The 15267-nt window shown below is 39.1% G+C and overlaps 1 protein-coding gene across 2 annotated transcripts in view; it reads right to left on the bottom strand.

The window, feature by feature from the left end:
* Positions 1-9764: 9764 nt before the first annotated feature.
* SHPRH (SNF2 histone linker PHD RING helicase) overlaps positions 9765-15267 on the bottom strand; it is an 89593-nt gene continuing 84090 nt past the window's right edge. For both annotated transcript variants that reach the window (XM_044247127.1, XM_044247128.1), the window contains exons 29-30: positions 12907-12987; positions 9765-11750 (exon numbers count right to left, since the gene is read on the bottom strand). In XM_044247127.1, coding sequence (XP_044103062.1) covers positions 11654-11750; positions 12907-12987 — 178 coding nt within the window. In that variant the 3' untranslated portion in view covers positions 9765-11653. The remainder of the gene's footprint in view (positions 11751-12906; positions 12988-15267) is intronic.

Genomic DNA, 15267 nt, shown 5'->3' with positions numbered 1-15267 from the left:
CACATACCACAAAATTCATCCTTAATTTAAAGTATAGAATTTAGTGTTTCTTCAGTATATTCACAGAGTTGTGCAACTATCTCTAAGACCTAAGTTTAGAACATTTTCATCATCCTGTAAAGAAACTTCATGCCGATTAATAGTTACTCCAGTGACTATTACATGTACCCCAGCCCCTCTCTTAGGCCTAGGCAACCACAAATGTACTTTTTGACTCTATAGATTTGACTACTCTCAATATCTCCTACAGAGGCATACCTGATTTAACTACTGGTTCTTTCACTTCACATAATGTTTTCAAGATTCATTCTTTTGGGGGTGCCTGGGTGGCTCAGTGGGTTAAAGCCTCTGCCTTCAGCTCAGGTCATGATCTCAGGGTCCTGGGATAGAGCCCTGAGTCAGGCTCTCTGCTCAGCAGGGAGCCTGCTTTCCCCTCTCTCTCTGCCTGCCTCTCTGCCTACTCATGATCTCTCTCTGTCAAATAAATAAATAAAATCTTTAAAAAATTTATTCTTTTGTAGCACATATCTGTACTTCCTCTTTTTAAATGTCCAAATAATATTCCATTGTCAGTGTATACGCTTTCTCTATCCATTTGTCATTTGATGGATATTTGGATTTTTCCACCTTTGCCTACTGTACAGAATGTAGGTGACAACAAGTTTTAGGATGGGGCTGGAATCCAATGAGTGGTGTCCTGAGAAGAAGAGAGACATGAGGGGTGCAGGCCCTCAGAAGAGACACCACCTGAGGGGCAAGGGGAAAAGAATCTGTCTGCGTGCCAAAGGGAAGCCTCAGAAGAAACCGGACCTACCAACACCCTGATCATTCCAATTCCAGCCTCTAGAGCTGTGAGAAACACATTTCTCCGCGGAAGCCAGTCAGTCTCTGGTATTTTGTTCTGGCAGCTGTAGCAATGGACCAGAGGTGTATGCCTGGGAGCAGAACTGCGGGGTCTTAGGGTAGCTCTGTGTTTAACTTGCAGGACCGCCAGACTATTCATATACAAGTCCTTGTATGGATATTTGTTTTCTTTCCCTTTTAGTAAATATATAGGAGTGGCATCACTGGTATGTGAATGGTTAACTTTTAAAGGAATGAACCAACTATTTTCCAAAATGACTGTACCATTTTTCACTCCCACCAGCAGTATAGGAAGGCTCCGGATCAGGGGTCTTGGTGAGTCAGGGGTCTTGGAAAACCTGACGACCCTGCCTGGTCACCCCAAGATGTTATCTATAGTGCTGAAAGACTCCAGAGAAACCAGTAAATCCTTGATCTTTATGAGGAAGACATACTCTGTTCTGTAAAGCGTGTGGTAAGCCAACAGCATAGGTCTTGGGGAGAATGAAAGCAGGAAAGGGAGTGAATAAAGCAGTTTTTCATGGGGTTTTCTCAGCAGCCTTGCTTCCATATATTTATCTTTCTGAGTCTGATTTATTTCACTGAGGGTTCACTCTTGGTGGTGTGTTCTCTATGGGTATACGTATGTATAGTAACATAGCCACCATCATAGTATCATACAGAATAGTTTCACTGCCCTAAAAATCCTCTGTGCCCTGCTTATTCTATCCCTCTCTTCCCCTCCTGCAACTCCTCATTATGGTTTTGATTTGCATTTTCCCTAATACTGTTATTCTTTCTTTTCTTTCTTTCTTTTTCTTTCCTTTCTTCCTTCCTTCCTTGTTTCCTCCCTCCCTCCTTCCTTCCTTTCTATCTCTGTTTCTATTTGTTTATTTGTCAGAGAGAGAGAGAGAGAGAGAGAGAATGAGCACAAGCAGGGGGAGCAGCAGGCACAGGGAGAAGCAGGTTCCCCGCTGAGCAAGGAGCCTGATGTAGGACTGGGTCACAGACTTGTCTTCTCACGTGCTTGTTGACACTTACATACCTTTGTTTGCAAGGAAGGGAGATACAGGTACAGACTTTCAGTTGTAAGGTAAGTAAGTTCTGAGACTCTGAAGCACAGCATGGTGAGTACAGTTAACAAGACAGTATTGTATACTTGTAACTTGCTGACAATAGATCTTAAGCTTTCTTACTACACACTCAAAAAGATGATTAATATGTGAGGTGGTGGGGTGTTATTATCTTCATAATCATTTCACAGTGTGTATGTACATCAAATTGTACTCTTTAAATAGACATACAATTATATTTGTTATTCCTCTTGCTAAAGCTGAGGAAAAACCCTGCAAAGTTAAAATGCTACTATTTGTACTGATTACCTGATAATCATTTTTGAGGCCACACATTTAGTGTCGCTATATTGTGGCAATACAAAATACTCCAGATATTTCTGAAGCAATTTTATAGACCTTTTAGATTTCTTATGCTTTCAATGTTTTCACTTTGAAATAAAAATATGTCTCTCAAAAACACATGCAAATGCTTTGCCCACTTTTAAACTGGGTTATCTTTTTATTGTTGAATATCAGTGATTTTTAAGGTTGAATTTGCTTCCAACTGGAGAGAAAAACAATCCATGATTTTGTCTAGTGTAGGGGCCCAGGGCAGGTTGCCCCAAGATGGGTCATTTTGGCATGAAGATTATTGAGTTAAACAGCAATCAAACTTCAGCAGATTCTGGAAGAGCTCTTTACCTCCCCCTCACTACTGTCTGAAAGAATTTGGATAGAGGATCTGCTGCAGGAAGAGAGCGATCATCATAGCTAACTACATTATCCTACGAACTGGCTAAGGCCTGTTTGGTTAAAGTCTTCTGTGTCCCATTGTTTCTCAGCGGCCCAGAAAACATTTACTCTTTTTCATCTTCCTGTGAACTGCATTTCAAATCCTTCTGATGTCCCGGACCCCAACCCCCTTCTCCTTAGTTCAGAATGACATGTATACCTCATTTTGCCTGTCTTGAAATTTCCATGTCTGGGTGGATTCTCCACTCATTCAAGATTAAATTTGACTTTCTCAGGGCGCTGGGTGGCTCAGTTGGTTAAGCATCTGTCTTTGGCTCAGGTCATCATCTCAGGGTCCTGGGATCTAACCCCTCCTTGAGCTCCCTGCTCAGTGGGAAGCCCGATTCTCCTTCTCCCTCCTTGAACGTGTGCACTCTCTCTCTTTCAAATAAATAAAATCTTAAAAAGAATAAATAAATTTGACTTTCTCCAGTTAATTTGTCTCATGTCAATTTCTTAGTCCGTCTAGAAAGACCTTGAAGGGAACATGAAATTCTTGCTTCCTGACACTTGTGTGAGAGAAACCCAGTAAGACTTGATTATGCTGGAAGGTGGCCTCTTCAACAGAGTCTCTGTCCCTTTATATCTGCGATGCTCAGACAACGCAGTTGACCTGTGACTTCAGGGCAAATCCAAGAAACCCAAACAGCTCAACACAACATTAAATAAATCATAGAGATAAAAGGTAGTTTGTGTAACAGTTACTGATATCAAAATCAAAGAAGAAGAATCAAACAGCACTTACTATGAAATATGGAACACACAGGAATAGTATAGTTAGAAGTGTGAAATGATTTCTCAGGGTCTATTAGCCGGGTCTCTTTAGTGAACAGGATTTTTGCAAATGTTTCAGTAGGCCACAACTCTGCTCTGATGTGAACCATGTTAATCAGTTATTCCAATGAATTATAATTCAACACCCCGTCCCCCATTTACCACACACCCAATGGAAGGTGATGCTTTTTCTACTGAAATCATTGCATTGATAAAAATTTTAAAAATAGTTGCATTTTCTGTTTATTAACTTTTTAGAAAAGGAAATAGCAATGCCCCTTTATGGTATTATTCACTTGGGTAAAGAGATTCTGGAATTTAACACCATGCACTTTGGGAGAGAGAAAATAGAAAATACTATAAGTATTTAACTAAAGGACTTAAAAGAACCTTAGAGTTCACTTTTAGTTAGATAAAAATCCTAGCCTTTTCTTAAAATCTTTTAGGAACAATTTCACTATCTCCTTTGGAGTACCTATTTTGTGTTCTAAACTTCCTTTCTTTCAAAATTATATTGGACGCCATAGATCTCTCCTCTGCATTTAGTAGCAAAGGTGACTAGCTTCTCCCTACCACCTTGATCCAGAAATGAAACTCTTCCGCCTTCCTTGCCGGATGTATGAGAGCTCCCATCTCCACTTACATAGGTGACATGTGACTGCCATATATGCGGATGGGAATGAGGGTGTGACTAACGGTCCGCATATTAAATAAAAGGAAGGTTAATTTCTCTTTTTGTAAATAATCCTCCCATTCAATATAAGTTCTTTCCTTACCTTAATGGATCTCCTTGCCTGTTCCTCGAATGTGTCAGTGCCACACTGGAGGGCATGATGGACGCCAGTGGTACTCATTTTAAAAGGCTTTCTCCCTCTACCCCCGCAACCTTCATTTTTTTTTTTTTTAAAGATTTTATTTATTTATTTGACAGAGAATACAAGTAGGCAGAGAGGCAGGAAGAGAGAGAGAGAGAGAGAGAGAGGGAGAGAGAGAAGCAGGCTCTGCACTGAGCAGAGAGCCTGATGCGGGACTCGATCCCAGAACCCTGGGATCATGACCTGGGCAGAGGCTTTATCCTGCCGAGCCACCCAGGCATCCCCGCAACCTTCATTCTTCATTGATATAAACAGTTAGGACATGTTTAAACATTTTTGGATATATTTTCCAAGAAATACTACAATGCTATTTAAAAGTGGCATCCAAGGGTGGTGTATGTATCTGGGTTTGATCAGAGACACAAAAGTGGCAGGAGAGCTATATTAAAGGATTTATTGCTTGTGATCGTGGAGATTGGTTTGGCAAGTCCAAAGTCATAGGGCAGGCAGGAACTCTCAAGAAGGCAGGAGTGGAAGCTGCTGTCCACAGGTGGACTTTCTTCTGTAAGTTTCACTTCTGCTCCTAATGCCTTTTTGCTGATTGAATCAAGTCCATTCAGGTCATCTAGAATAATCTCCTTTAACTTGGCTAACTATGGATTTTAATCATACCCAAAAAACACTTTCACACAAACCACTTTCATAACACCACATAGATTAATATTTGATTGAATGACTAAGACTGTGGTCTAACAGAGGTAACTCACACAACTCAACATCGCAGATGAGAATTAATTATCTCCACGGTCACAGAGTAATCACAGAATAAATATCACTGTTTCATTTTAAATTCATATGGAGAGAGCTTTTGGTTTAAAAAGTCAGCTGCTATATGCACCTCAACCATTTTTTTTAAACAGTGCATGATGCAAAATTAAGTGGAAGTCATTATATACAAGATCCACCAAACTTGTATATATTGCTGCTGTTGTGTAGATTTTTTTTTTTAAAGATTTTTATTTATTTATTTGACAGAGAGAGATCACAAGTAGGTGGAGAGGCAGGCAGAGAGAGAGAGAGAGAGAGAGAAGCAGGCTCTCCGCTGAGCAGAGAACCCTACATGGGACTCGATCCCAGGACCCTGAGATCATGACCTGAGCCGAAGGCAGCGGCTTAACCCACTGAGCCACCCAGGCGCCCCTGTTGTGTAGATTTTTTACCAGAAACTTTGGACTGTGATCAATAAAAATGTACATATAGAAAACTTACAAGCATGGCTAGAAAATTTTTGCCATTTCCTCCCTGGATCTTTTTTTTTTTTTTTAAATTATTTTACAGAGAGAGAGATCACAAGTAGGCAGAGAGGCAGCCAGAGAGAGGGGGAAGCAAGCTCCCCGCTGAGCAGAAAGCCCAATGCAGGGCTCGATCCCAGGACCCTGGGATCATGACCAGAGCCGAAGGCAGAGGCTTAACCTACTCACTGAGCCACCCAGATGCCCCTCCTCCCTTGATCTTAATGAATAAGTATTTAACTGAAGATGTTTCAAAAATAAGCTATTGTAGTTTTTCAACTTTTTCATCTCAGGGCCTTGCATATACATCAAGATTATTGAGGGCCTTAGGGCTTTTGTTTATATGGGTCATGTCATTAGTTCAGGCTGCGATAGGGGCAGTGTACTCTCTCTAGGGAGCTGCAGACTGTATAGTTGGGAGAAGGGGGGTTGCCCTCTAAAGCTCATCTGAGGAGTCTCTTCCCCGCCCCCCACGCCCTCAGGAGACCGCTGAGTCCAGGTTAGGAGTGTTTAGGTAGGGGTATGGTAAGTACCCTTTTATATATAAACTACTTTTCTGGGGCGCCTGGGTGGCTCAGTGGGTTAAGCCACTGCCTTCGGCTCAGGTCATGATCTCAGGGTCCTGGGATCGAGTCCCGCATCGGGCTCTCTGCTCAGCGGGGAGCCTGCTTCCCTCTCTCTCTCTGCCTGCCTCTCCATCTACTTGTGATTTCTCTCTGTCAAATAAATAAATAAAATCTTTAAAAAAAAATAAAATAAATAAACTACTTTTCTGATACAGAGACATACAGTCTCAAAACTGAGGGAGAACAGAAGAGATAGGAAGGAAGGACCGGTGGAAGAAATGAAGAAAGAAGAGAATTGTAAAGTGGTTTATTTAGTAAAGATCTTCCTCTTAATGCTTGAAAGACCAAAACCATTTAAGAAGGAAACTTGCTCATCTTTTGCCAAATGCATAGAGAAAGATGCTGAGTAAAAATAATCATCCCTTTAAAAGAACTTACTGCATAAATTAGATGTCTGCTTATCTGAGTTGTTCTTAGCAACTTAATAGGAAGACAGAAGTGCTATGTATTTATTTGTAGCATATCATGCTGGTAAGCAATTATGTGGGAAGCAGGGTAGAATGGTCACTTGTAGAGTAAGAGCAGTAACCTGATTATCCATTAGAGACTTACAAAGTGAGATGCACTGAGGAAGTTTTAAGTAAATACAACATTCCACAATGATGCTTATTAGTTTAATAACTAACCACTGATAAACAATCTGATACAATAAAGCCAGATCAGGCACTAAAATACATTGTTTTCTTAAGCACAGGTTTGCATTTACCAAAGACATCTTTTTGTGACAGCCAAAGGGAAATATTTTCAACAAAATCAACTGGCAATAATGCTCTCATCTTAGTGGAAATTTTTATGAAGAGTTTGGAAAAAATCACTGGATGCAGCACTTACTTTATTATAGGAATCTGGGAAACAGAAGGCATACATGCCTTTGTAGTTCTGAGTACAGACTTAGGGATGTGGCAAATACAAACTAAATGGTCTTCCAAGAAACTAAACATAGATAATTGCCATAGACATACTCTAAATAAACTGTTAATAAAGTGAGGAGAAGCTAGATTTCTAAGGAAATTTGGGGACATATATTTGCTCCATAAGGCAATGGAGGGGTCACTGATTATAATTGTGTTGGGATACAAATCACAGATCTGCAAAGATCTCACACGTACAAAATCGGTCCTTGGTTATCAGGGGTGTAGAGTATAAATAAGAACAGGTTTCCAGGAGACACGAAGATACCAAAGGGCTTATTTGTTTGGAAGAAAGACAAAGTTAAATGACAATTTCCTAACAATAGACACCTACACAAAGGATCATTATACAGATAAAGGTGGCTAACCTTTATTTCTAGTTTGCAAAAACAGGAGCTGCATACGTGAGATGCAGCACAAAGGATTCAGTTTCACTATATCTATTTAACAAACAAAATCAGTCTTAAGTCACTGATACCAAATAATGGAATAGAATCCGAGGGATGGTGTGGACCTTCAAAGACAAGAAGGTGTGTCCCTGAAAGGCTGGCTGAAGGCAAGGTAAGACTTAAGTTCTCGTGCTATTTTCTGTGATATTGAGTGTTCTAGAATTCAGATGCAACACTGCACACCTATCACAAGACTAGGAATTCTCCTCAGATTACCAATTACCTGCAAACTCCTCCTCTAAAGGAAGGCTTTTAAGTGGTTCATATTCAACACTTAATGTGTTAACATTCTTGTGGGGTTCACAATATAATAGATACATGGAGAGTCTCAAAAATTTTATAAAATATGTTAATTGGTCCTACTTTGAAGAAATATTATTAAAGATTAAATTTCCTTTACTAGAGTAGACAGCTCAAAGTGCAATGCTTATACTGTACCATTTTAATGACATTACATTTTTCTTTTGATATGCCAGTTAAAAATGATGAAATGACATGTTATTGGGGCGATTTTGCTTAAATTCTAGAAAAACTGAAATATACTTTTTAAAGTAGCCTCCATGCCCAACATGGGGCTCAAACTCAGGACTCTTAAGATTTTTTTTTTTTTTTTTAAAGAGAGATCACAAGTAGACAGAGAGGCAGGCAGAGAGAGGGAAGCAGGCTCCCTGCTGAGCAGAGAGCCCGATACGGGACTTGATCCCAGGACCCCGAGATCATGACCCGAGCCGAAGGCAGCGGCTTAACCCACTGAGCCACCCAGGCGCCCCAGGACTCTAAGATTTAAAAACTCACATGCTTTGCCCACTGAGTCATCCAGGTGCCCCTGAAAAATATATATATATATTTTTTAATTTAATTTAACTACGTTAGGGGCACTGGGTGGCTCAGTGGGTTAAAGCCTCTACCTTCAGCTCAGGGACATGATTCCAGGGTCCTGGGATTGAGCCCTGCATCCAGCTCTCTGCTCGGCAGGGAGCCTGCTTCCTCCTCTCTCTCTGCCTGCCTCTCTGCCTACTTGTGATCTATGTCTGTCAAATAAATAAATAAAATCTTAAAAAAAATTAACTATGTTAAATCAAAATTAGTTTAATTAATTGAATGATTAAGGTCATTTAGCATAGGTGATTCTGGCATTTCAAAAAGGCTATTCTGGAGTTTAATAAACAAAGAATTCAAGCACACTAAATCTTTAATGCACTAAATCCAGTAAATGAGAGCAGAAGAAGATTTAAAAGACCGTTTGTTCCTCTGTCCACTTGAAAGGGCAGGTTAAGTTGATGGCTAATTAATCATGCTTTGCTCAATTCCATTCCTAACTAGTTTGATGAATACTGTGAGTTTGATAATTATTCGTAAAATATTTGTGGTTACATGCTCAATTATCATGTTGCTAGTTTTTAGTTTGTTGTTATTACTATGACCTGAAAAGAAGGAATCCCTAAAAACCAAACAGATGTATCATTCTGCCGCAATCACACACTAAGAGAAAAGCTGAAACTACAATAAACAGTGAAGCTATCTGGGTTTAAGGCAAAGGATTACAAAATTAGCATATGTATTTTACATTGTATCTACTCCATCTCTTCAGTCCTAATAAACTCACTTGGATTCACCTAACAGAGAATGCTTCCCCAGAGCCAAACACACTGAAACTCTTGAAGGATTGTTATGATCTCATTTCTTCTCACGGGTTCATTAGTACAGTAGCCACTTCAGAACTATTTGTGAGCACAGTGATGGTTCAGAAAATACAAAATGATGGAAGTAGGAAACTTGGCTTTGTTTGCAGCCAAGAAGATGTGGGATTAGATCTGTATTTGTGTTGAACGACTGTCTGGAAGAATTACCACAAATGGGGCGCCTGGGTGGCTCAGTGGGTTAAAGCCTCTGCCTTCAGCTCAGGTTATGATCCCAGGGTCCTGGGATAGAGCCCCACATCGGGCTTTCTGCTCAACAGGGAGCCTGCTTCCCCCTCTCTCTCTCTGCCTGCTCTCTACCTACTCATGATCTCTGTCTGTAAATAAATAAATAAAATCCTAAAAAAAAAAAAATTACCACAACTGTTTTGAAGAAATAATAAATGTCTATAAAATATGGAATCCTACAGTATAAACAATTTTGACACCTTTTGTTGAGAGACCAAAACAAAAGAACAAGAAAATAGACTGTATGTTGTTTGGCTCAGAAATTAACAAATCCCCAAATTTCAATTTCCACTAAAATATTTATTTAATGATATCTTACAGAAATAAATAAGAACAGTTTTTCTCTAATACAGATAGGTATTATTTATATATATATATATTTTTCCTTTTTTACAAAATCGAAGCATATCAAATTGTTTTCCCTAAAACTTTAGCTCAAAAAGGAATACTAGGAAACAAACAGAAATACTGAAATATGCTCATCATTAAATTACAACCATGGGCCTTCTGAATCTCAGCATGACTTAAGATTTAGAGAAAGACCATGAGACTTGGAGTCAGGGGACCTGGGCTCCACTCTTTCCTTGCTACGTGCCATAAGCACAGTTCTCTGTATTTCTGAACCTTGGTTCTCTACCTTTAGAAGGGGAATGTTATTAGTTATATCAACTTCACAGGATTGTTGGGCAAATTAAAGCTGAATGTGAATGTACAGGAAAGCTCTTCATAATATGTAAAGAGCTACAAAAATAATAGTTTTGTTTAATTTCATATAAAAGAATCAATGCATATCTTCCTTCAACTGCAGAATAAGCACCAGAAATGTGTGTGTATTTTCTTCAGTTGAATTATGTCACCCTATAAGCCTAGAATAAGAAAATGCACCTTAACTAAGCACCAAAGCTTCTTGGACAAATGTGATAGAAGGGATATTTCTATTACAGTTTTCTGGGCAGCTAAGTAGGAGCTAATGAGTCCTGAGGGTCATTTAAAACTCCGAAGGCTCAAAGAAAACAAAACAAGAACATTTGTATTACATCAAATGGCTAGGATAAAACAAGCTACTCATTATTTAGTGATTTAAAAGTCCATTAATTCTTCACAGAAGAAGAAACACTCAGTTGTTATCGGTTACAATTATTTGCTTATGTAAATACGACATTCTCTTGTTCCAAAGATCAAATACTAGTCCTTGAGAGAGGTCCTAGTGAAATAAAATAACAAATATCACAAATTTAGATATTAGTGGTTAAAAGTCTAGTTTCCAAGAACACAGGAAAAGAAACCATGACATCAGTATAATAATAATTTAAAAAAAAAAAAAAAAGCAAAACCCTGCCATACTTCCATGTTATAATGATTAAGAGCTAAAATTATAAAAACTGCAATATCTACAGAAACATCAGTCTTAAAGTATGTAAAAGCAATAAGGAAAATTAAAAGTAGAGAAAGCAGTTTAGCTAACTTTATGATAAACATGAATACACTTAAAATGCTATTTAAAGTTCACTGCTTACACCGACACTACTTAACACATCACAGAAATAAGAAAAGTGTTCAATGTTTCAATTTTTAGTAGCAACATATAGAGAAAATAAATTCTTGTCTAATATTAACTTATTGTTAGGAATTGTATTACTGTAAAGTTACTATGCATGGAGTTATAGTCTAAAGCTACTTAAATAACTAGGAGTTAATATAATTCACCATCCACTTAAAATATTACTACCAAGATACTGGTGAATCATGTGCTAAAGATACTGAAGGCCCTTCCAAAACTGAGATTTAAGTGGGTCAAATATACCAGGTGGTACCAAGCTAGACAAGTTTAATTTCTCCCTTACTCCAACTCTTTTCAAGAGTGATCTTATCAAAAGTACACATTACCTCTTAATTCTCTTGCCTCATCAGATACAATATTCTTTGGGACAAAAATAAATGTTTTCTCAGGAGTGTAAAATTAAAAATGTTTATAGATCTTTTGGAAACAAGATACCTGGAAAGGACTCAGTAACTACTAGGACACCGTACAACTGAAAAAAGAAAGAAATTCATCCAATGAATAACAGTATTTACTGACATCTACTGGATTTTTTACTTATAACTTTGCTACTTAAGCTATGAAAATTTTAAATACATCGAAGTCTGTGGACTGAACCAAGTGTACTTCATTCAAGTTCTTCAGTTTCTTTGGTAAAAAGGTCTGCCAGATCAGCCAAAGTTAAGACGGAGGCCTCTGGATGCTTCACCGATGAGTTTGTGTGACTGTAGGATTTTTCCAAGTGAGTAGAGTCAGAAAGAAACCAAGGAACAAATGATTACATTTGTGTTATATTTATTAAGACATAATGATATTCAGAATATTCTTGTAACATGAAAACATTCCCTCGTCAGTATTTGTGAGAGCCACATGAACCTCCAAGGACAAAGTCAGTAATAGGATCACTATTACACCTCATCAAAAGTAGCCAAGACTTCTGTATAGCACTTTTAGGCTTTGTTACAAAAATGTCCTTTTCTCTCCACAATTCCTAAAACAAAGAAATAAAACTCATACCAACTGCTACTAGGCTCTCACTTTAGAATGTGCCTTTTTACTTCCCAAAGTTACTGTATTTCAAGAGAACTTCAACAGCTCTTCTAACTGCTATTTTATTTAAGCAGCTTAACTATAATCGCTAGATTCTGTTACGCATGGAAACAACATTGACAATGAAAAGTCTCATGTCTGATGCAAACAGCTTTCATAGTAGACTCTCTGCTTCCCATAAACCACCAATGGAAGATTTCTGGTTTCCAACTGCTTTTTCGCTATGCACAGTGCCTCTGTAGAGACATCCCCCAAAGGCAATCATTCCTCTGTATCTGCCAACCATACCTATCTCATAAGGATGTAGTGAAGCACTGGTTTATGTTTTCAAAATGACTTGGAAGAAATTTACGGAATACATATTAGAAAGTTTTACAGTTCTAAAATTAAGTTTTTAAAATTAAGCCTCCTCTGGTCTCCCTGCTTCTGTTCTGCCTTTGGAATGAATATCAAAATCACCAGCTGAGTTTAAGTCCAGATCTTCCTATGTGCACGTGACTGACATGTGTGATGTATAAAGCAACACTGTTAAGTTTCCTTTTATAGATATTCGAATTTTAGGGTGGGCATAAAGATAGATTTCTTTAAAAAGTAATCCAATATGGCAAAGAAATGTAGGGCGGTTTAAATATTTTTAAACATTATAATCACTATTAATATATGAAATCAAATATAGGATGTCTAGAGCATTAACTGGTAAATTTTAGATAGGTAAAATGTCCTATCTTGCTTTTAAAAGTATATGGTCATCTAAGTGAAGGAGTCCCAAACACATGCATAACCTTATACAAACAGGAAACACCCATGAGCGTGTAGGAAATTGTAACCTACCTCTTCTCAGCAGTTTTCAGCATTGCTTGCATTCTTTCTTCTATTGTTGCCTTAATTAGGAATCTGTGTACAATGGTAGGTCTAGAAGGCACATAATAATGATAAGGTTAAAAACCTCTTAAAACCAACTAGAACGAATAAGACTTCCCCTATTACATGCTATATTCATCAGTCATGTGATGCCCACTGCAACAGCTGCTAATCAAGGTGCTGGGGGCGGGGTCAGCAGTGAATAAAACTAGTCTTAATGAACTAACATTCTAATGAAGGGAAACGCACCATAAACACAGAAACTGGATGGTACGGATAATGCCATGATGAAGCTCACATATGAGCTGCGACACGACTAATGGGAATGAGGCTACTAAGCCAAGAAGCAGGAAGAGCATCTCAACAGAAGCAGCAAGAACCAAAGGCAAGCTCTGGGGGAAGAGAACATGCTTAGAACAAGCCTAAAATGCTCAAAGGCCAGAAAGAAGCCTCGCATGGCAGAAGTGTATTGTAACGGAGGGCTAGAGAGTGGAAGGGAGATTGGAGAGCGGCAGGGAGCACATGCTGTAGGGTCTGGAGGGATATGGCAGGAATCTGGATTTTACTGTGGTTATGAGGGGAAGCCATCTGTGGGTTTTATGCATGATTTGATTTATACTTGAGTTTGCTTTAGACATCACTTTGGCTATTATATGGGTGATGGACTGTTAGGTAGCAGAAGTGAAGGCCAAGAAGCCAGTTAAGGAGTTCTGCAGGAGTGCAGGTAAGAGGGTAGGCTGTGCTCTGGTTGTATCAGTGGAAACAGTAAGTAGCAGGAAGTCTGGAGTATCTTTCCCAGGTAGAGTTGGCAAGACTTCAGTGACGGTTTCGATGTGTGGCATGAAGAGAGGAAGTATAGAAAAGCCCTAGACTTATGGTCTGAGAAACTACAGATGAGAGAGCCAGATTATAAGATGGGGAGGGCTGGGGGGTGGGAGTACAGCGGGAATACACTTTCTTTTACCATGTTCGAGTTTACCATGAGTTTTCCATTAGCCAGGTATCCAAGGGGAGGGGCAGTCCAGATGTGTGTGAAGCAACAGAACGGGGTATGTGAGTCTGAGGCAGGAGCTGAAGGGGCATGTCTGGACTGGGGACAAATGTCTGAGAGTCATCCACATGTAAATGCTACTTAAAGCTCTAGGACTGGATAAGCTCATCTAGGAAGTGTGGGTGAGAGCAAAATCCTCAGGGACCACGGGCAAGCAGGTTATTAATAACATTATGAACCTCATTTCTGTGGTACAGTGAGGACAAAACCCAAACAGAAAGGCTGAGAGGGGAGGGTTAAGGAAGTGGAGGTGGTGGTGGAAGGTAGGGGAGTGTTTTTGAAGACAGATAATATTAAGACATATTTATGTGGTCATGTATTACAAGAGGAATGTCCTTGAGAATATGAGAAGGGATGGGACCCATGACAGTGGAATGGCTGGCTTTTCCAAAAAAAAAAAAAAGGGACACTTCTCCCACTGTAATAAAAGGGAAGGACGTACTGTGCCTTTCTGCTTATTGCTACAGATGAAATATCTATACCCCTACCATAACCACTCATGCGTTCGAGCATTATTCCGGCACTCTTTCCTCACTCTTGCTTCACTTGTTCTCTGTTTCTAATGAATCACTCCATTATTTCTTCCATATGAAAGGAAACAACAACAAACCTCTTGATCCCATACTCTTCCTTTTCTCTGCTCTTTGCAGCAAAACTGTTCAAAATACAAGTCCTACCAGAGATAAAGAGGCAGGAGTGCACCGTGCTTAGAAGCAGGGACTGGGGAGGCAGAGCAGCTGTGTTTGAAACCCGCTACCAGTTTTGCTAGCTATGTGACCTCGGACAAGTTACTTAACCCCTCTGTTAGGTGTTTATTAATAAATAAATAAATAAATAAAACCCTCTTCTCTCTGATACTCACATCAGGACATCGCCTCCACCACTACGATCTCTATGCTGCTAATCTATGGGTCAGTTCTCGATCTTTATCTTACTTGACTTCAGGAATCTTTCTTCTGGTTTTCTTCCTTACTCATTGTTTGATCTTTATCTGTTACCTTGGCAGGTTCCTTCTCTTCTCCCACAGCCTTCAACTTTGTGTGCTCTGGAGTCCAGTCCCTGGTCCTCTTCTCTACCTACACCTATTCCCTAGGTAATCTCACTCAGTCCTGAGACTTGAAAATACCATTTTATGCCGTTGACTTTCAAATGTATCTCTAGCACAGACTTCTGAACTCGGACTTGTATATTCAATTACAGAATAGCTATCTCCATTTGTCTAATAAATACCGGGTAAACATCTCAAATTTCTATTTAAAATACGTTTCTGTTTTCCCTCA

The sequence above is a fragment of the Neovison vison genome, chromosome 1 (genome assembly GCF_020171115.1).
Source record: "Neovison vison isolate M4711 chromosome 1, ASM_NN_V1, whole genome shotgun sequence".
NCBI classification, from domain to species: domain Eukaryota; kingdom Metazoa; phylum Chordata; class Mammalia; order Carnivora; family Mustelidae; genus Neogale; species Neogale vison.
This window is presented reverse-complemented; position numbering and strand designations above follow the sequence as displayed.